Source organism: Balaenoptera acutorostrata, chromosome 1, assembly GCF_949987535.1.
Source record: "Balaenoptera acutorostrata chromosome 1, mBalAcu1.1, whole genome shotgun sequence".
In the NCBI taxonomy this organism is placed as follows: Eukaryota; Metazoa; Chordata; class Mammalia; order Artiodactyla; family Balaenopteridae; genus Balaenoptera; species Balaenoptera acutorostrata.
This window is the reverse complement of record NC_080064.1, coordinates 118,230,044-118,250,697: the sequence shown is the minus strand read 5'-3', so window position 1 is coordinate 118,250,697 and position 20,654 is coordinate 118,230,044. Positions and strand designations below refer to the sequence as shown.

Sequence of the window (20,654 nt, the reverse complement as noted above, 5' to 3'; positions counted from 1 at the left end):
ATTACACATATAAAATACTTGGCCCAGTGCCTGGTACCTCATAAGTACTCAGTTAGTGTTAGATACTATACTTACAATCGACCGACCTGGGCTTGGCACAGAAGGAGGCATTCTGGGGGAAAAGGGTTTGTGACACGAACTGTAACTCAAATGGTCTCATGACGGGGAGAAATCACACAACCTGCTCAGGCCATAGGTGATGTTCAGGGCTCCTCAAAGAGGCATCTGCCTCCAATCCCTCACAGCCTCATGGGAAGGAATAAGGGCTATTTTTTCATCTGCAAGTGAGATAAGAGAGAGCACTGGGTCTGGCTCACTCACCAGGTCTGAGGCAGGGGCTGGGACAGGACTAAACTCTGAAACACTGGATCCTTGTAATATCACTCAGCTCAGACTTGTTGTCTGCGGTTATGTTGGTGCCCTGGAATATGAAGGCCCCAAATTCTGGCCATCTCTTTTTAACTTGACCTTCAAATGTTCCATGTTAGGAGCAAAGAAAAGCAGTACACTTGGAGGAATGCCCAAGAATTCTTAAAAGTAGGGACTTATCTCTCTTGTCTGCTGCTCCGTGACCTCATACATAGCTTGGCATGTGGAGAGAGCTTAACAAATCTTTGACTCTGTGAATCAGTCAAGTAACAAATATTTGCGGAGCATCTACTACAGGTCTAACGTTGAGGTGGTAAAAGAAAGGTATGCACCAGAAGAGGCCAACACAGTGTATAACTAGAGAGAATCATTCTAGTCGAAAAATTAAGACCCTCACGTGAAAAGAAAACTAGCCATGCAAGACAGTGGATGCTAAGTGCCAGCGACACGAAGTAAGACCTTGGGTGGAAAAGCTACTTTCAGTGCCCACACAGGGATTGGGGAGAATCTCTTTATCTTAATGTGGACTTTGGAACAGAAAAGAATTCCCACTGAGCTCTGGGTGAAACCTGAGCCAGGTGTCTCCCATACCACATGCCATCCCTAGAAAAGGGAAAGACAGTCAAGGGTCCAAGCATCCATCTCAAGAGGATGGGAGTCATTTAACCTATTGGGGTTTTATTTCTTCATCTGAAAAAGAGAACATTAAAATAGATCACCTTGAAAAATTCATCCACATCTCACATACTGTGGTTCTATGTTCGTTTGTGACACAGATGCTGCCTCAAAAAAAACAATATACACATACATCACAGTTCCAAGAGACACCCAGACAGCAGAGCCCAGGATCTATGATGAAATCCCCCAGTCCAAGGTGAGGTGATGCTACTCGTGGGTCTCCAACACACGCCCCCCCCCCAGGACAGGGAGTCATGGGCAGCAGCCACAGCCAAGAGCCAGGCAGGGTCCAACCAGGAAATACCAGGTCAGGGAAATGATGCCATGAGTCTTTCTATGAGGACAAGAATGTGACCAAGTGTCACCCCATGACAGCCTCCTGGGGTTGAAGCCTCATGCTTCCACATGAGGGCCTGGCTCCAGGTTAGATGAGAGTCATGACTAAGAGCAAAGCACCTTCTATAGGGGACCCACAACAGGGGAGTTCCTGATGTGAGGTGAGAGCTGTTATGTGGCCACTGACAGGTGAACAAGTTGCTAAGGGGGTTTCAAGGGCACAGAACTGAGAGAGGTCCCCTTGAACTTGACTTCTTGGTCTGGCTGCAGCAACAGCTTGCTTTCCTCAGGCTGATTCACTCTGTCCCACAGGCTCCCCTCTCGCCTGCCTTTTACCTGCCTGTCCCTCCCTCACCTCCACCCTGAACCAGGCTTCTACATGGTATTGCCTTTCTCTGTGCCCCCACCAGCCTGCTCTCCTAAAGTCTCCAAGGAGTGAAAGGGAAACTGAGGTCTGCCTGGTCAATCCAGCCTTGTGCTTGGACTGATAGGTCAGCTGGGTCCATAGAGCCCATGGAAAGCTAAAATTCTGACTAAGCAAGACTCAGTCTGACCCCTCCTCTTGGCTCCTGAAGATTTTGCCCAATGGCTGCCAACTGTCCCATGCTCACCCCCTCCTGAACCTGATCCTCTCCAAAGCCGGATGGAACCAGAGCTGAAGCTGGAGAGGAGGCCACCTAGTGAAAGTGCAACCAGGGAGGGCTGATGGGCAGAAGCAGAAGTAAGAAGGGGGACTCATAAGATTTTGCCTGGGCTCCCTCACTGAGGGAAGATGGCTGTTTTACAGGTGCTCCCCACCAAGAAGGAGCCAGTGAACATGATTTATTCCATAGTGCAGTACTCTGATAAGGTAAAGACTTTCTGATTTTTATCCCTGTTGTTCTGTCTATTCCAACCTTTCTGCTGTATCTTGTCCATCCAACCAGGAGTCAGCTGGTTCCCTTGGGACTCTATGCTTCTCAGGATTAATTTCTGAGGCCCTTGGTCTCATTCCACACATGCACACAGCCCTACTCCCCAGGTCCATGACCATCCACAAGCTGGCCTCCATGATGCTGATCCCACACTTTATATGCAGAGGCCCCTAGGCCTCTGAACTACAGTGTGGAAACTCCAGCCTCTATAACATCCAAGGCCATTGCTAGCTCACAGTGTGGAAATTAGAAAGCAGGTGTCCCCCACTTTCCCCCTACCCTGGGCAGACACAGGTCCACACCAAGTGCACAGTAGAACACAGGTGCAAGTAGAACACAGGCTGAACCCCAGTTCCCATTTGCTCCCTTAGCAGACCCTCACAGTGTGCAACATGCCCAACCATTTGTAGAGCTCTAGTGACACTCACATTCCCTGTGCCTCAATGTCCTTCTCTCAATTATGCAAAGAGAGAAGGTAAGTCCTGATCTTTCACAGGTCTTTCAGTTTGGGGAATCTGGTGAGGGGTTGATACTGTCTGAGGGTCCTCATTTCTGCTACAGTAAGGACAGCTCTGGGGTATCTGGGTGAATCAAATATTTTGGAAGTGTTTCTGTTTAATAGCTGAGCTAATAGGTAGGAAGCTTATCGTGAAAGATAAATTTGAACCCGAAAGTCTCGGGGGAAAGGGATAATAATGATAACAAATGAAGAGTGGGAAGAAATATCAGGATACCAAAATGGAATGCAAGTGAATCCATGAATAAGAATTAAGAGCTGATTCTATGAGGCATCTATGAGTTGGCCAAGTAGGAAGGTCGTAAGGGAACTCAATGCACAGGTCAGTTTGAATGTAAAGATCAGCCAAGTGTCCTGGAGAACAAGATAAAAGGACCTTGACTTCCTCAGTGATCAGGAGATGAAAGGAGGGAGAAGGAAAAGAAGGAGGTGAGTGAGGAAAGAGGAGGAGGAGGGAAAAGGAAGGAGAAGCAGGAAGTGGGAAGCAAGGTGTCCGCATGTTTGAACCAGGATTGGAAGGAGAGAGGGAGGAAACAGAGAAGAAAATACAACTGGAAAGACTAGATTTGAGGAATTAATCAGGGACTCTTGGATTGAGACATCTCAAAGTAAACCCTCTAGACAAGTTGGATGACAATTATTAATTTGGTTAATATGTAATTTAAAACCTAGGACTCTACGAGCCAATGGGAGGGTTGTCTGCAGTATTCTAAGTAACTAAAACATATGACACCAGTGGAGGTGACTCACCAGTACATATAGACCAAGGTGCAGTTACTGGGGTACAGAAGGAATGAAGGCTGAACTAGGAACATGGAATGTGGGTAACTTGAGCCTGGATATCGCCTCAAGCCTATAATCAAAATCAATGCAAATATCCACATTCTCTACTGCTGCTTTTTTCTAAGCTAAGAAGTTGATTACCCAAGGGCTTCCAAATTGGGTGGCTGGAACAGAGGTGAGGGACTCAGCAAAGGGCAAGACCCTGCTTCCCCAGTTTACCCCAGAACCAGGGAAATCTAAGGCATCTGTCTGTGCCATTTGCTTGACTCTCGAGGGCTCCTTGTGGGACTGGAATTCCCTACCAGCACCTTTCAGTCAACATGTCCTCCTTCTCCCTTTTGTGCAGATGGGGAAAACCAACACTCAGGACAGCAAACCTCCTGGGACTTCAAGCTATGAAATCGTGATCTAGGCTCCCAGATGGAATTCTCCCCATGGAAACTGAGCTACAACCATACCTACTGGCAGATGCTCCAGACCTAGACTTGCTCTTCCCAGATCTTACCTGGAGATTGCAAATCACCAGATCCCAACACGTAAGCAAAGAAGCAAACACTCTGTTGCTGGGCATAGCTCTTGCCTAGATAAGCAAATGGATGCATGCCCTTCCTGAAATCGCTCCCTTCCTGATGGATGACAAGGCAGGTCCTTTGGCACAGTGCTTCCCACCCTTCTTCACATCTCAGCACATGGAGAAAATATTTTTATGGTCTAATGGGATAAACAGTCAAGATTGCTCATGGCTGGAGGCTGTGTATGACCAGAGGTGATGACTCTTCCCAGCAACCCCATATGTGAAGGATCCACATTTTGCACACCTGTAATCTGCCATGACACACCACTTAGGAGCCTCTGCTCACACTCAATATATGGGAGGAGCCCTGGTGCATGGCTTCCCCAAGTCCACACAGCACCTTGGGCAGATTAGCCCCTCACCTGAGTACATGGCTTGGCATGTAGAGTGTGGACTGCATGTCAGCCTCTGTTTGTCCCTTTGCCTGGGAAACTTTGTTCAGGGTACACCTGGCTGGACCAGCCCAACCCTATATGACTGTGTGGCATGGGAAGCCATCAGAGTTGTGGCTGTCAGCTGTGCAGACACAGTCTCCCAATAGAGTGTTGGAAAATGCTCTTTCTGTAGGAACTAGACCGCTGGGGTATTTTTCTTCAGACTCCACTTCAGAAACCTCATAATATATTTTTTTCTGGCCACGTTTTCCTTCTATATCACTCTGTGATTGTTAATTTTATGTGTCAACTTGATTGGACCATGGGGTGCCCAGATATCTGGTTAAACATTATTCAGGCTGTGAGTGTGAGGGATGAGATAAACATTTGAATTGGTAGACTGAGTAAAGCAGATTAATTTTCCCCTCCAGTGTGGGTGGGCATCACCAAATCCATTGAAAACCTGAATAGAACCAAAAGGCAGAGTAAGGGAAAATCCATTCTCTCTCTCTGCCTGTCTTTGAAATGGGACATCAGTCTTCTCCTGCCTTAGGACTTGCACATGGACTGGAACGTCCACGATCAGCTGTCCTGGTTCTCAGGCCTTCGGACTCAGACCAGAACTAAACCATCCCCTCTCCAGTTTGCTGATTACAGATCTTGAAATTTTTCAATCTCCATAACCACATGAGTCAATTCCTTTATAGCTATTTCCTGTTGGTTCTGTTTCTCTGCAGAACCAGGCTAATACACACTCCAAACAGCCTCATCAAGAAGAAGAAGCCATATCCAGTAACCCCATTCTCTAAAAGGAATTGCTCAGCTATGTTTCTGGCACTTTAGGGGAACCCAACCATCAAAACAATAGATCTTGAAGGAAGCAGTCATTCTCTAGGGGGAACTTGGTAGATGACAGTATAGATGATGAAATTGGGTTCACCTCAGTTCCTAAGGCTCAGCCCAGAAAGCCGTGGAGTTCAAGCTGATGTTAATGGCCCTCCCCCTTCCCCTGCCAGCACTGAGGAGGAATCACCTATGGCTGAGCAGAACATTGAAGTAAGCATTTGAAAAATTGTTTCCCTTTTGTGTTAGCAAACATAACCAGCTAAATTCTAATCCCCCATGAACAATCGCAGGCTGGATAGCAGAAATAAACTGCATTTAGGCAGAATGAAGTTGTTAGTCCCCATTAATGGGTCCATAGAACCACCTAGTCCTGACTCTCATTAGCACTGTGTTGGGGGTTGCAAGGTCTCCAAAGTGTAAGATGAGCATGATGTCTGCCCTGGTCTAACTACAGCACAAACACTACAGTTAAATTCTGAACTACACGCTACAGGGAGTGGCATGAGCTAGCACAGTCAGAAAAGATCTTATGGAGGAAGTGCAGCTGAAGCTGGACCTCAAAGGATGGATGGTATTTGGCAGAGAATGAAGAAGACAGAAGACATCCAAGTGAGGAAGGCATGAAAGAAAGAAAAGGACTGGATCTGTGTCATGTATTTGGGGTACCTCCCCAGATATACCACGCATGTTCACAGTCCCTTGCCTGTGTGTGGCACAGTGCTCAGATGGAATGTATGCCCCCATCCCCTGTCCATTTACACATCCTTCAATACCCAGCTCAAATGTCACCTCGTCTATGAAGCTTTCCCTGATATCACTAGTCAAATTAACTATGGTTCTTTTTGCACTCCTTCCCCCACCCCTTTGGTCTTTCTGTCATTAAAACTCATTTCATTCTACCTTACAGTATAGATTATTATTTGTTTCCCTCTATATTGTCCATTACTTAAAGGCAAGGTCCGTGACTTCATGATCATGAAGAGGTGATCATGAGAGGTAATAGCTTTATTCATCTCTGCATCTACCGCCAACCAGCATGGTGCCTTGTACCTTGTTTGTGAGCTATAAATGCTGTTGAATAGAATTGAAAGTGACCAGCCAGCTTGCAAAGAAGATACATATTGGAAATACTGATGGATAGGAGCCAATAAGCACAGTGGAATCAAATCGTGGCAAGCATTACATATCAAGAGGCAGATATCAGAGGCTATTCCTAGTATAAGGACACTTTGGAGGGAGAAGATTTTCAGAGTTAGACAGACCAGCTAAGACATGAAGTGATGCAATGAACCAGGTGTGAAGAGGTGAAAGGCAGTCACCCTAGGGAAGGGTATGAAGGAAGAAATAAAAAGATGTGGCCCTAAAGGATGAAGAAGTTCCAAAGTCACACTGAACAGGCTGTTTCTTCTAAAATAAAAGTACTCCTTTATGTGAATTGAGGGATTGCTCCTGAATATCTTCATTCTGTAACTGCTGCCCCTGCCTCTCTCTGGTGTGCTTACTCAGTCACATTCTTAGTATCCTAACACCCCAGTGGAAAGGTGGGGTGGGAGAGAAAGAAAAAGAAAGAAAGAAAGAGAGAGAGAGAGAAAGGAAGAAAGAAAGAAAGGAAGGAAGGAAGGGGGAAGGAAGGGGAAAGGAAGGGGGAGAAAGGAAAGAAGAAAGGAAAGAACCAGAGATAAGTGTTCCTTAAGTCTTCCAGGAGAACGAACCTGGGATGGAACCAGTGCACAGGAATTCTTCAAGTGGGCTTTGGGACTCAGAACCACCATGTTTGATTCTTTCCTATGAATCTTCCGATTTATGAAGACGTAAGCTACTCACCCCATTCCCAAGGGCTCAGTTCTCAGATAATCCTTCTGTAAAATGAATGTGATCTTATTTTCCCCTTCACATATTTCCATACAAACTAGATTATGAACAACAGGTCTATAAAATCAAAGTATTCTTTCAATGGAAGAGGATCTTGTATCAGACAAAGATGTGCTAGTTTAAAAGTGTGCATTGAGGGCTTCCCTGGTGGCGCAGTGGTTGAGAATCTGCCTGCCAATGCAGGGAACACGGGTTCGAGCCCTGGTCTGGGAAAATCCCACATGCCGCAGAGCAACTAGGCCTGTGAGCCACAACTACTGAGCCTGCGCGTCTGGAGCTTGTGCTCCGCAACAAGAGAGGCCGCGACAGTGAGAGGCCCGCGCACCGCGATGAAGAGTGGTCCCCGCTTGCCGCAACTAGAGAAAGCCCTCACACAGAAACGAAGACCCAACACAGCCAAAAATAAATATAAATAAATAAATAAATAATTTTTTAAAAAATGTGCATTGAAATTGAAATTGAGGAAGATTAACCAAGATGGCGGAGTAGAAGGACGTGCTCTCACTCCCTCTTGCGAGAGCACCAGAATCACAACTGGCTGCTGGACAATCATTGACAGGAAGACCCTGGACTTCACCAAGGAGGACACCCCACGTCCAAGGACAGAGGAGAAGCCACAGTGAGACGGTAGGAGGGGCGCAATCAGAGTAAAATCAAATCCCATAACTGCTGGGTGGGTGACTCACAGACTGGCGAACACTTATACCACAGAAGTCCACCCACTGGAGTGAAGGTTCTGAGCCCCACCTCAGGCTTCCCAACCTGGGGGTCCGGCAAAGGGAGGAGGAATTCCTAGAGAATCAGACTTTGAAGTCTAGTGGGAATTGATTGCAGGACTGTGACAGGACTGGGGGAAACAGAGACCCCACTCTTGGAGGGCACACACAAAGTAATGTGTGCATCGGGACCCAGGGGAAGGAGCAGTGACCCTGGGGGAGACTGAACCAGACGTACCTGCTGGTGTTGGGGGGTCTCCTGCAGAGGCGAGTGGTGGCTCTGTTTCACCGTGGGGATAAGGACACTGGCAGCAGAGGTCCTGGGAAGTTCTCCTTGGCGTGAGCCCTCCCAGAGTCTGCCATTAACCCCACCAAAGAGCACGGGTAGGCTCCAGTGTTGGGTTGCCTCAGGCAAAACAACCAACAGGGAGGGAACCCAGCCCCACCCATCAACAGTCAAGTGGATTAAGGTTTTACTGGGCTCTGATCGCCACAGCAACAGGGAGGGAACCCAGCCCCACCCATCAACAGTCAAGTGGATTAAGGTTTTACTGAGCTCTGACCGCCACAGCAACAGTCAGCTCTACCCACCACCAGAGCCTCCCATCAAGCCTCTTAGATAGCCTCAACCACCAGAGGGCAGACAACAGAAGCAAGAAAAACTACAATCCTGCAGCCTGTGGACCAAAAACCACAGTTACAGAAAGACAGAGAAGATGAAAAGGCAGAGGGCTATGTACCAGATGAAGGAACAAGAAAAAACCCCAGAAAAACAACTAAATGAAGTGGAGATAGGCAACCTTCCAGAAAAAGAATTCAGAATAATGATAGTGAAGATGATCCAGGACCTCGGAATAAGAATGGAGGCAAAGATTGAGAAGATGCAAGAAATGATTAACAAAGACCTAGAAGAATTAAAGAACAAACAAACAGAGATGACCAATACAATAACTGAAATGAAAACTACACTAGAAGGAATCAATAGCAGAATAACTGAGGCAGAAGAACGGATAAGTGACCTGGAAGACAGAATGGTGGAATTCACTGCTGCGGAACAGACTAAAGAAAAAAGAATAAAAAGAAATGAAGACAGCCTAAGAGACCTCTGGGACAACATTAAACGCAACAACATTCGCATTATAGGGGTCCCAGAAGGAGAAGAGAGAGAGAAAGGACCAGAGAAAATATTTGAAGAGATTATAATCGAAAACTTCCCTAACATGGGAAAGGAAATAGCCACCCAAGTCCAGGAAGCGCAGAGAGTCCCATACAGAATAAACCCAAGGAGAAACACGCCGAGACACATAGTAATCAAAGTGGCAAAAATTAAAGACAAAGAAAAATTATTGAAAGCAGCAAGGGAAAAACGACAAATAACATACAAGGGAACCCCCATAAGGTTAACAGCTGATTTCTCAGCAGAAACTCTGCAAGCCAGAAGGGAGTGGCATGAAATACTTAAAGTGATGAAAGGGAAGAACCTACAACCAAGATTACTCTACCCAGCAAGGATCTCATTTAGATTTGATGGAGAAATCAAAAGCTTTACAGACAAGCAAAAGCTAAGAGAATTCAGCACCACCAAACCAGCTCTACAACAAATGCTAAAGGAACTTCTCTAAGTGGGAAACACAAGAGAAGAAAAGGACCTACAAAAACAAACCCAAAAGAATTAAGAAAATGGTCATAGGAACATACATATCGATAATTACCTTAAACGTGAATGGATTAAATGCCCCAACCAAAAGACATAGACTGGCTGAATGGATACAAAAACAAGACCCATATATATGCTGTCTACAAGAGACCCACTTCAGACCTAGGGACACATACAGACTGAAAGTGAGGGGATGGAAAAAGATATTCCATGCAAATGGAAATCAAAAGAAAACTGGAGTAGCTATACTCATATCAGATAAAATAGACTTTAAAATAAAGAATGTTACAAGAGACAAGGAAGGACACTACATAATGATCCAGGGATCAATCCAAGAAGAAGATATAACAATTATAAATATATATGCACCCAACATAGGAGCACCTCAATACATAAGGCAACTGCTAACAGCTATAAAACAGGAAATCAACAGTAACACAATAATAGTGGGGGACTTTAACACCTCACTTACACCAATGGACAGATCATCCAAAATGAAAATAAATAAGGAAACAGAAGCTTTAAATGACACAATAGACCAGATAGATTTAATTGATATATATAGGACATTCCATCCAAAAACAGCAGATTACACGTTCTTCTCAAGTGCACACGGAACATTCTCCAGGATAGATCACATCTTGGGTCACAAATCAAGCCTCAGTAAATTTAAGAAAATTGAAATCATATCAAGCATCTTTTCTGACCACAACGCTATGAGATTAGAAATGAATTACAGGGAAAAAAACGTAAAAAAGACAAACACATGGAGGCTAAACAATACGTTACTAAATAACCAAGAGATCACTGAAGAAATCAAACAGGAAATAAAAAAATACCTAGAGACAAATGACAATGAAAACACGACGACCCAAAACCTATGGGATGCAGCAAAAGCGGTTCTAAGAGGGAAGTTTATAGCTATACAAGCCTACCTAAAGAAACAAGAAAAATCTCAAGTAAACAATCTAACTTTACACCTAAAGAAACTAGAGAAAGAAGAACAAACAAAACCCAAAGTTAGCAGAAGGAAAGAAATCATAAAGATCAGAGCAGAAATAAATGAAATAGAAACAAAGAAAACAATAGCAAAGATCAATAAAACTAAAAGTTGGTTCTTTGAGAAGATAAACAAAATTGATAAGCCATTAGCCAGACTCATCAAGAAAAAGAGGGAGAGGACTCAAATCAATAAAATCAGAAATGAAAAAGGAGAAGTTACAACAGACACCGCAGAAATACAAAACATCCTAAGAGACTACTACAAGCAACTTTATGCCAATAAAATGGACAACCTGGAAGAAATGGACAAATTCTTAGAAAGGTATAACCTTCCAAGACTGAACCAGGAAGAAACAGAAAATATCAACAGACCAATCACAAGTAATGAAATTGAAACTGTGATTAAAAATCTTCCAACAAACAAAAGTCCAGGACCAGATGGCTTCACAGGTGAATTCTATCAAACATTTAGAGAAGAGCTAACACCCATCCTTCTCAAACTCTTCCAAAAAATTGCAGAGGAAGGAACTCTCCCAAACTCATTCTATGAGGCCACCATCACCCTGATACCAAAACCAGACAAAGACACTACAAAAAAAGAAAATTACAGACCAATATCACTGATGAATATAGATGCAAAAATCCTCAACAAAATACTAGCAAACAGAATCCAACAACACATTAAAAGGATCATACACCACGGTCAAGTGGGATTTATCCCAGGGATGCAAGGATTCTTCAATATACGCAAATCAATCAATGTGATACACCATATTAACAAATTGAAGAATAAAAACCATATGATCATCTCAATAGATGCAGAAAAAGCTTTTGACAAAATTCAACACCCATTTATGATAAAAACTCTCCAGAAAGTGGGCATAGAGGGAACCTACCTCAACATAATAAAGGCCATATATGACAAACCCACAGCAAACATCATTCTCAATGGTGAAAAACTGAAAGCATTTCCTCTAAGATCAGGAACGAGACAAGGATGTCCACTCTCACCACTATTATTCAACATAGTTCTGGAAGTCCTAGCCACGGCAATCAGAGAAGAAAAAGAAATAAAAGGAATACAAATTGGAAAAGAAGAAGTAAAACTGTCACTGTTTGCGGATGACATGATACTATACATAGAGAATCCTAAAACTGCCACCAGAAAACTGCTAGAGCTAATTAATGAATATGGTAAAGTTGCAGGTTACAAAATTAATGCACAGAAATCTCTTGCATTCCTATACACTAATGATGAAAAATCTGAAAGAGAAATTATGGAAGCACTCCCATTTACCATTGCAACAAAAAGAATAAAATACCTAGGAATAAACCTACCTAAGGAGAGAAAAGACCTGTATGCAGAAAACTATAAGACACTGATGAAAGAAATTAAAGATGATACCAACAGATGGAGAGATATACCATGTTCTTGGATTGGAAGAATCAACATTGTGAAAATGAGTATACTACCCAAAGCAATCTACAGATTCAATGCAATCCCTATCAAATTACCAATGGCATTTTTTACGGAGCTAGAACAAATCATCTTAAAATTTGTATGGAGACACAAAAGACCCCGAATAGCCAAAGCAGTCTTGAGGCAAAAAAATGGAGCAGGAGGAATCAGACTCCCTGACTTCAGACTATACTACAAAGCTACAGTAATCAAGACAATATGGTACTGGCACAAAAACAGAAACATAGATCAATGGAACAAGATAGAAAGCCCAGAGATTAACCCACGCACCTATGGTCAACTAATCTATGACAAAGGAGGCAAAGATATACAATGGAGAAAAGACAGTCTCTTCAATAAGTGGTGCTGGGAAAACTGGACAGCCACATGTAAAAGAATGAAATTAGAATACTCCCTAACACCATACACAAAAATAAACTCAAAATGGATTAGAGACCTAAATATAAGACTGGACACTATAAAACTCTTAGAGGAAAACATAGGAAGAACACTCTTTGACATCAATCACAGCAAGATCTTTTTCGATCCACCTCCTAGAGTAATGGAAATAAAAACAAAAATAAACAAGTGGGACCTAATGAAACTTCAAAGCTTTTGCACAGCAAAGGAAACCATAAACAAGACGAAAAGACAACCCTCAGAATGGGAGAAAATATTTGCAAATGAATCAACGGACAAAGGATTAATCTCCAAAATATATAAACAGCTCATTCAGCTCAATATCAAAGAAACAAACACCCCAATCCAAAAATGGGCAGAAGACCTAAATAGACATTTCTCCAAAGAAGACATACAGACGGCCACGAAGCACATGAAAAGATGCTCAACATCACTAATTATTAGAGAAATGCAAATCAAAACTACAATGAGGTATCACCTCACTCCTGTTAGAATGGGCATCATCAGAAAATCTACAAACAACAAATGCTGGAGAGGGTGTGGAGAAAAGGGAACCCTCTTGCACTGTTGGTGGGAATGTAAATTGATACAGCCACTATGGAGAACAATATGGAGGTTCCTTAAAAAACTAAAAATAGAATTACCATATGACCCAGCAATCCCACTACTGGGCATATACCCAGAGAAAACCGTAATTCAAAAAGACACGTGCACCCGAATGTTCATTGCAGCACTATTTACAATAGCCAGGTCATGGAAGCAACCTAAATGCCCATCAACAGACGAATGGATAAAGAAGTTGTGGTACATATATACGATGGAATATTATTCAGCCATAAAAAGGAACGAAATTGAGTCATTTGTTGAGAAGTGGATGGATCTAGAGACTGTCATACAGAGTGAAGTAAGTCAGAAAGAGAAAAACAAATATCGTATGTTAATGCATGTATGTGGAACGTAGAAAAATGGTACAGATGAGCCAGTTTGCAGGGCAGAAGTTGAGACACAGATGTAGAGAATGGACATATGGACACCAAGGGGGGAAAACTGCGATGAGGTGGGGATGGTGATGTGCTGAATTGGGCGATTGGGATTGACATGTATACACGGATGTGTATAAAACTGATGCCTAATAAGAACCTGCAGTATAAAAAAACAAACAAAACAACTAATACTAAACTTTCATTGGGTTATTTGTATGGAAATATGTTAATATAAATGTTTCAGACATTACATGAAATTTCTAAAAATCTTATATTTGTATTTGTATGGAAATATGTATGGAAATATGTTAATATAAATGTTTCAGACAGTACATGAAATTTCTAAAAATCTTATATTTGTATTTGTATGGAAATATGTATGGAAATATGTTAATATAAATGTTTCAGACATTACATGAAATTTCTAAAAATCTTATATTTGTATTTGTATGGAAATATGTATGGAAATATGTTAATATAAATGTTTCAGACATTACATGAAATTTCTAAAAATCTTATATTTGTATTTGTATGGAAATATGTATGGAAATATGTTAATATAAATGTTTCAGACATTACATGAAATTTCTAAAAATCTTATATTTGTATTTGTATGGAAATATGTATGGAAATATGTTAATATAAATGTTTCAGACATTACAGGAAACGTCTAAAAATCTTATATGTTCTGGTATAATGTTATAAGTAATAATCCTAGTTATTACTTTAAAATGTATATCTCAGAAATAACTAATTTTCTTGTCAACTGCATTATTATGAACTTTCATCAAATCTTTAACCATGGTCATTTTTAAGTCTTTTGTCATTTACAGACAGTTCTGGGTGTACTCTGATGATTTTGCAAATATGTTCCTATAAAAGAGTTTCATCTTCAAGAAATTCATGGAAAAGACTCTGACAAGTACAGGTTTCTGGTAACTGACTGTACTGCTGAACTGAATGAATAAGCATTTTCAGAACTCTAATGAAAAACTGATGAACTCATAAAAGTGCTAACAAAAGATCAAGATGAAAAAAAAGAAATTAATTACATGGGACTGAGTGAACTGATGAGGATGAGTATAATTTTTGTGACTTTCTGTCTGAATTAAAAAAAAAAAAAATCCCACAAGGACTCAGAGGAAAAGAATATACAAATCAATTTTCACTGCAAAGTAAAGGAGCTGTTACAGTGGAGGATTACTGGACTGAATGTCAATGTTATGACATAGTATAAGTGTGTTTCATGTTTGGTAATTGCAATCATTGTTGCTTTTGTTGTGGTCATCCATGTACAATGCTTGGTGTCAGTCTATCTATCTCTTGTAAAAATAAAATACAGTGTGTGTGTGTGGAAAAAAAAAAAAAAAAAAAAAGAAATTGAAATTGAAATCTGAGGGGCAGGGCCCTCTAGTGGAAAGCACCGGTAAGACAGGACACTCCCTCGCAAGTCAGCGTGAGCTTTAACAGGGAACTGAGAGAATAAGAAGTTGCAGTTAATGCCTCTCAGAAAAAGAAAGGGAAGCTGATTTAAAATTAGATTTTTTTAAAGGTATAGAACATTATGAACTGCACAGCCCACAAGAGAAGAGCTGGACTGGGCCACCTATGGAAAGTGGGCATAGGAAGGAGCCTGGCTGGTCCAGGCTATGTAAACAGAGAGCACTTCTCATGGTTACTCCTGGAGAAAAGAAATGACCGGGCTATATTCTCTTCAAGATCCATTACTTTCCTTCTATTTGAATTTTCCATGAATTTCCCTTGATTTGTAAAATTTTCTCGCCTGTAATTAGTGACAGTCCCTATTGGCTGTAAAATGAAGCTTAAGGACACAATAGGAAAAAGTGTAATGAGTGGTCACAAATGTGGACTCTGATGCTAGAGTACCTGGGTCTAAATCCTGGTTTCTTAGATATGTGACCTTGGGCAAGTTATTTTAACCTCTCTGTGCCTCAGTTTTCCCATCTGTAAAATAGGGATAATACTGGCTCCTACCTTGTAGGGTTGATGTGGGATTAAATGAGGTGTTCCATGCCTGCACACAGTAAAGCCCTGGATCATTATATTAGCTGTTCTTATAGGCCTGAAACCGTCATAAGATGCTAAACCAAAATTATGAAATAAGGTTCTTGCAACAGAAATGTATCTGATATTGTGCTAAACTAACATGGTATATCAAACTTTTAACTCTCAATCCTCAACTCAATATCTGCTCCTATTATTTCACTTATTACACTACATCCTAGTTACCTGATAACATACCTGTCTCAACTAGTGAGAGCACAGGGGCTATGTCTGAATAATAGTGATGAAATAAAGAGCTATTTGAGGGCAGGGAGCCTGTAATAGTTAATTGAGGGCTTGCTTTGTACACCAACTGCTACACTAGATGCTGTAAAATAGAAATTAACTCTTCTAGTTTACATTAAGGCTGAGGGAGTAAATACCTTAGCAAAGCCAGTAAGCTTGGGAAGACAGGATTTGAACTCAGGACTTCTTGTCATCAAGGGCTAAGTACTTGCACTCTACCATGCTGCCTCCCTTTACCTGCTCTGGATTCCCAACACATGGCACTTTGTTTCAAGTATAGCACACACCTGGCACCTTGCTTGACACATAATAGGTGGCCCACAAATATTTATTGAATGAATATGTACATATAATAATATTTTAAAGACAATAACTGCAGCTCCAAGTCAACATGTTCCTATATTAATTCCATTGTTCTCTGGATAACCACCCAACTTTCCTTTTGGAAACAGCCATTAAAGAAACTTGGATAGAAGCCCTCTCTGCATTTTGGACAGAGCTAGTTTCCTAGCAAACAAGGAATCCAGGTCTTAAGCATTTCTGATGAGTTGTTACAAAATGAGAAAAACACAGTGTAAATTTCCACTATTGATACCACAAGAAAAACAGGAACAGAAGAGGTAAGAACTGGGGAGTTGTGCTATACTATTACATGGTTAAGAAACAGCTACGCCCCTTGAGATTTTAATGATCCTCCATCCAAGTGTGAGGAGCCCTTGATGGTTTTTCATATTAAAGTGTTAATACATTTTGACAAAGGCCCATTAGTAAAAGTCCTGAAGTTCTGATTTGAGGAAGCAAAGTAATGACTAGTACATTCTCTACAGGCTTGTAGACTTTGAGAAATTTATTTAGAGAATGCATAAGAGAACTATCTTCTCTTTGGATGATAATTATTATCATCGCTCTTGCTGGCTGATTGCCCAGGCAGTTTTGAATAGCCCTACACAAGCCTCTGGGTTTAGCTGCATCAACTCTGGGACCTGAAAGTGGCCATATCTTTGCAAGTGGGAAATAGAGATTTTTTTCTTATGAGGTCTTATCATAGGCAAATAATTACATAAATTATCTGTCAGGGAATTTTTTAAAATACACATAACCTCAATCACTAATTTATAATCTATATTTCCAACTGCTTATGGGTCATTTCTGCATGGATATCAGAAGTCACCTTAAATTCAGTGTGCCCAAAATTGAACTTACAGGTCTTTCCTTGACCTCCCCAACTTGCTTTCTGTCTGTTTCCACTGTGCTAGTTAATGGCCCACCAAATCATAATAGCTGACACTTACTGAGTGCTTACTATGTACCATTCCCGCCCTGATGTTTTATATGTATTCACCCATTTAAAGCCCATAAAAAACATTAAAACTTATCTACCCCCAAAGTAGATGCAATCATCCTCCATTTTACAAGTTAAGAAACTGAGTCACAGAAAGGCTAAGTAACTCAGACAAACAAATATTTAAACCAGGAATCAATTCCTAGTCTTCCAACTCCAGGGGCTGTGTCCTGAACTGCTATTCTTCACTGTTTCACCAATCAGCAGCTACCCAAAGCAGAGAAATCTTTTATCCTCGAGTCTTCTTTCTTTCTTCCCATCACCTCACCTCCCCCCTATATCTAATCAGCTATTTGGTCCTGTCAATTCCAACTCCTCTATATGGCTCCTCTCAACCATGTCTCCTCAATCTGTCTAATTCTCAAACACACCCTCCCTCTCTATCCCAGTCTCTCAGTTCATTCCTTTATCATTTATTACCTGGGCTGCTATCACATAAAGAGCAATCTTTCTAAAACATGGAAGTTATCACTTCATTGTCCTGTGGGACCAGACTCCTTAGCAATCTGACCCATCAGATTTTCCAGGCCCCTCCCCTGCCTCTTCTCTAGGCTCCAGCCACATAGAAATATCGTGAGTCCACGAACACACCAAATCCTTTTCCACTCCCATGCTTTTGCCCATGCTGCATTCCCCACCTGAAATGCCTTTCTCTCCATTCCATCTATGGCTCTTTCATATTTCAAGGATCAGACCAAGTATCCCCTCTTTGTGTAGCCTTCCAAAACTTCCCACTCAAAGCTAAATATATAGCTCCCTATTTACACTCCTACAGCATTTAGTACATAAGTGCATAATAGTAGCATTTATCATATTCTTTTATAATTATATAGCTGTGGCATTTTCTTAACTGTCTCCCCAACTGGTCAATAAGTTGTTTTGGCTCAGAAGACTTTCTCCTCTTCTTTGTGTCCACAGTACCTAATAAACCTTGGATCCTCAAAAACTTGGATTAATTAATACAAGCATGAAGATTATGCTCACTAGTAGCAAATGCTGCTAAACCTATTTCAGAACTAGGTGCCATGTTTGTAACAGGGTATTTTATCCTTTCTACATGTTATCTTTTATTTCATGCATTTGTAAATTTCCATTAATAAAGTATTGTCCACACCTTGTAAGTAGCTAAGAAATGAGACTACAAGCTCCATTTCAGCAAGTAAACCCAAAAATATTTGATGATGCATCTATTCTGTTTGTGTCTTACTTTGCTTTTTCAAGAAAAGAAGAGATAAAATAAGTAGCTGAAACATCAAAGACTATCAACAATATGATAAAGGCTCTGAGCAGCTGAGAACTCAGACACTGAATAGACACAAAGTTACGATGGATTGAGTAGTCAGACAGAGAATGGGGAAAAGGAAGTCTGTTGTGAGAGAGATGACCAGGATCCTGAGAGAAGATGGAAAACCTAGAGATAGGGAGGACCAGGACCAGAAACAAGAAACCAGAGCACAGCAGAGGCATATGGCTAGAGGTAGAGCAGGGAGTTCTGCCTTGATCATCCTAGAAACAGAGAAATTGGACACTTAAATCATATGTTTTGGGGTCCATTTCCCTCCAGTACAAGAGCTTTGTCTTATTCATCTCTTCAGTAAGAGCGCTCATCACAGAAGCCAATGCCTAGGAGAGCTTAATAAATATTTGCTGATTCACTTTGTTATAAAGCAGAAGCTAGCACACCATTGTAGAGCAATTATACTCCAATAAAGATGTTAATTAATATATAAATAAATAAATATTTGTTGAACTGAACTCGGATTGGGACCCAGACATCAAGAGTAGAATAGAAGTCCTGGAAACCACTTTGAGTCTGTTTCTAGGGAATTTGAGAGTAAGATTGCATGGATCACCCACAGTGCCACTTGGAGAAAAGGGATAAAAGGACTAGGTTTTTCAGTGACGAGACTTGGGTGTGATTTCCTCAGAACTATGGGTGCAGGGCCTCAGGATGTTTTGTAAAACTTTGAAGAAATGACTTGCTAAGAGGTGGTATGTGAGATAGCAAACAGTACCTTCTAGATCTGAAACCACTTCCTTTACTCTCTACTTATCAAAGAAACTTCAGATCCTCTGCTCTGAGCAACTCTTTGCAAATACGCTTGGGCTCCCAGCTCCCACAGTTACATCTCTTCATCCGTTTCTTGTTGGGCTGAAATGGAACCACTACCCAGAAGAAGTTCAGAGCCACCTGTGTAGCAACTTTATAAACAGATACAGATAATCTTGAGAAGATTCTTTAAAATTTTTGGTGGTGTTTTTCTAGTGCCCTCTGAGGTTCTGGCACATTTCATTTCATTTAATCTACACATTAGCCTTAGGACTCTCCCTCTGTCTGAAACGTTTTACCACCCACTCCGTACCTTCACTACCTCTAATACACACTTCACTTAGTTAATGCCCAATCATCCCTCAGGGCTCAGCTCAAATGTCCCTTCCTGAGGGAAGTCTTCCTGTTCTTCAAACCGTGTCTGATGCCCATTTTTACTCTCATTATACTAGATCTCTTTCCACCACAGCAGTTTTCAAATTTTATCTTTAAATATTTCTCCTTTTGATTATCTGATCAATGTCTCTCTTTCCCCACTAGACTGTGAGCTCCATCAGGGCACAGATCACATCTGATTTTGCTCATCATTTGTATCCACAATGTCTGATCCTGTGCAAGTTGCAGAGGAAGTCCTCAATGTATAATATTTTGATTAACTAGTGAAGATGCAACAGTTTGTACAGCCTTTAACTGTCTTACCTTACCTGGAATGAGTAATTCTTTGGCACGTGTCTCAATGACAAAGCTATTTATTCCAAAGTATATTCCCTTAATAAGTTTCCAACCTTCAGATGGAAATGCAATAGACAAATACTGGCTTTACTTCCTGTGTAGAAAACATAGTTAAGAATTAGAAAACACAGAAAAGAGTTAACATTAACAATGTGGGCCTAAGACTGCTATCCTTTGAAAGGTGTGCTTACAAGGTTGGCCCTTGGCTGGTGTCTGGGAACTAGGATTTGGGGAGAGTTCTACCACTCCCTGATAAGAGGGAGTCACTGAACTTAAACTGTTTATACAAACAATTTGCTTTGTGCTGAACACCTTCTTTCCTTCTGGGATTCTGAAATTTTGTACATGCTAGGTAGACAGCGCCTGCATGACTACTGATAAAAACCCTGGAATCCTAGGCTCAGACAAACTTCTCTAGTAGAAAATATTTCACACTTGTTGTCATCACATGTCACTAGAGGAATTAAGCATATCCTGTGTGACTCCACTGGGAGAAGCCTCTTGGAAGCTTGTACCTTGATTTCTCCTGGACACCACTCTATATACCATCTCCTTTTACTGATTTTGCTTTGTATTTATTCACTGTAATAACTCACAGCCATGCGTATAACTATATGCTGAATCCTATAAGTCCTCGTAGTGAACCATTGAACGTGGAAGTGGTCTTGAAAATCCCTGACATACCTCCTTGAATGTTTTTATAATCCATCCAACTTTTCT

The 20,654-nt window shown here is 41.4% G+C and overlaps 1 protein-coding gene across 2 annotated transcripts in view; it reads left to right on the top strand.

Annotated features, from left to right (window-relative positions):
* Positions 1-6,259, top strand: part of CD84 (CD84 molecule) — a 39,103-nt gene extending 32,844 nt beyond the window's left edge. For both annotated transcript variants that reach the window (XM_007171755.2, XM_007171754.2), the window contains 3 exons: positions 1,146-1,243; positions 2,171-2,233; positions 3,944-6,259. In XM_007171755.2, coding sequence (XP_007171817.2) covers positions 1,146-1,243; positions 2,171-2,233; positions 3,944-4,009 — 227 coding nt within the window. In that variant the 3' untranslated portion in view covers positions 4,010-6,259. The remainder of the gene's footprint in view (positions 1-1,145; positions 1,244-2,170; positions 2,234-3,943) is intronic.
* Positions 6,260-20,654: the final 14,395 nt, after the last annotated feature.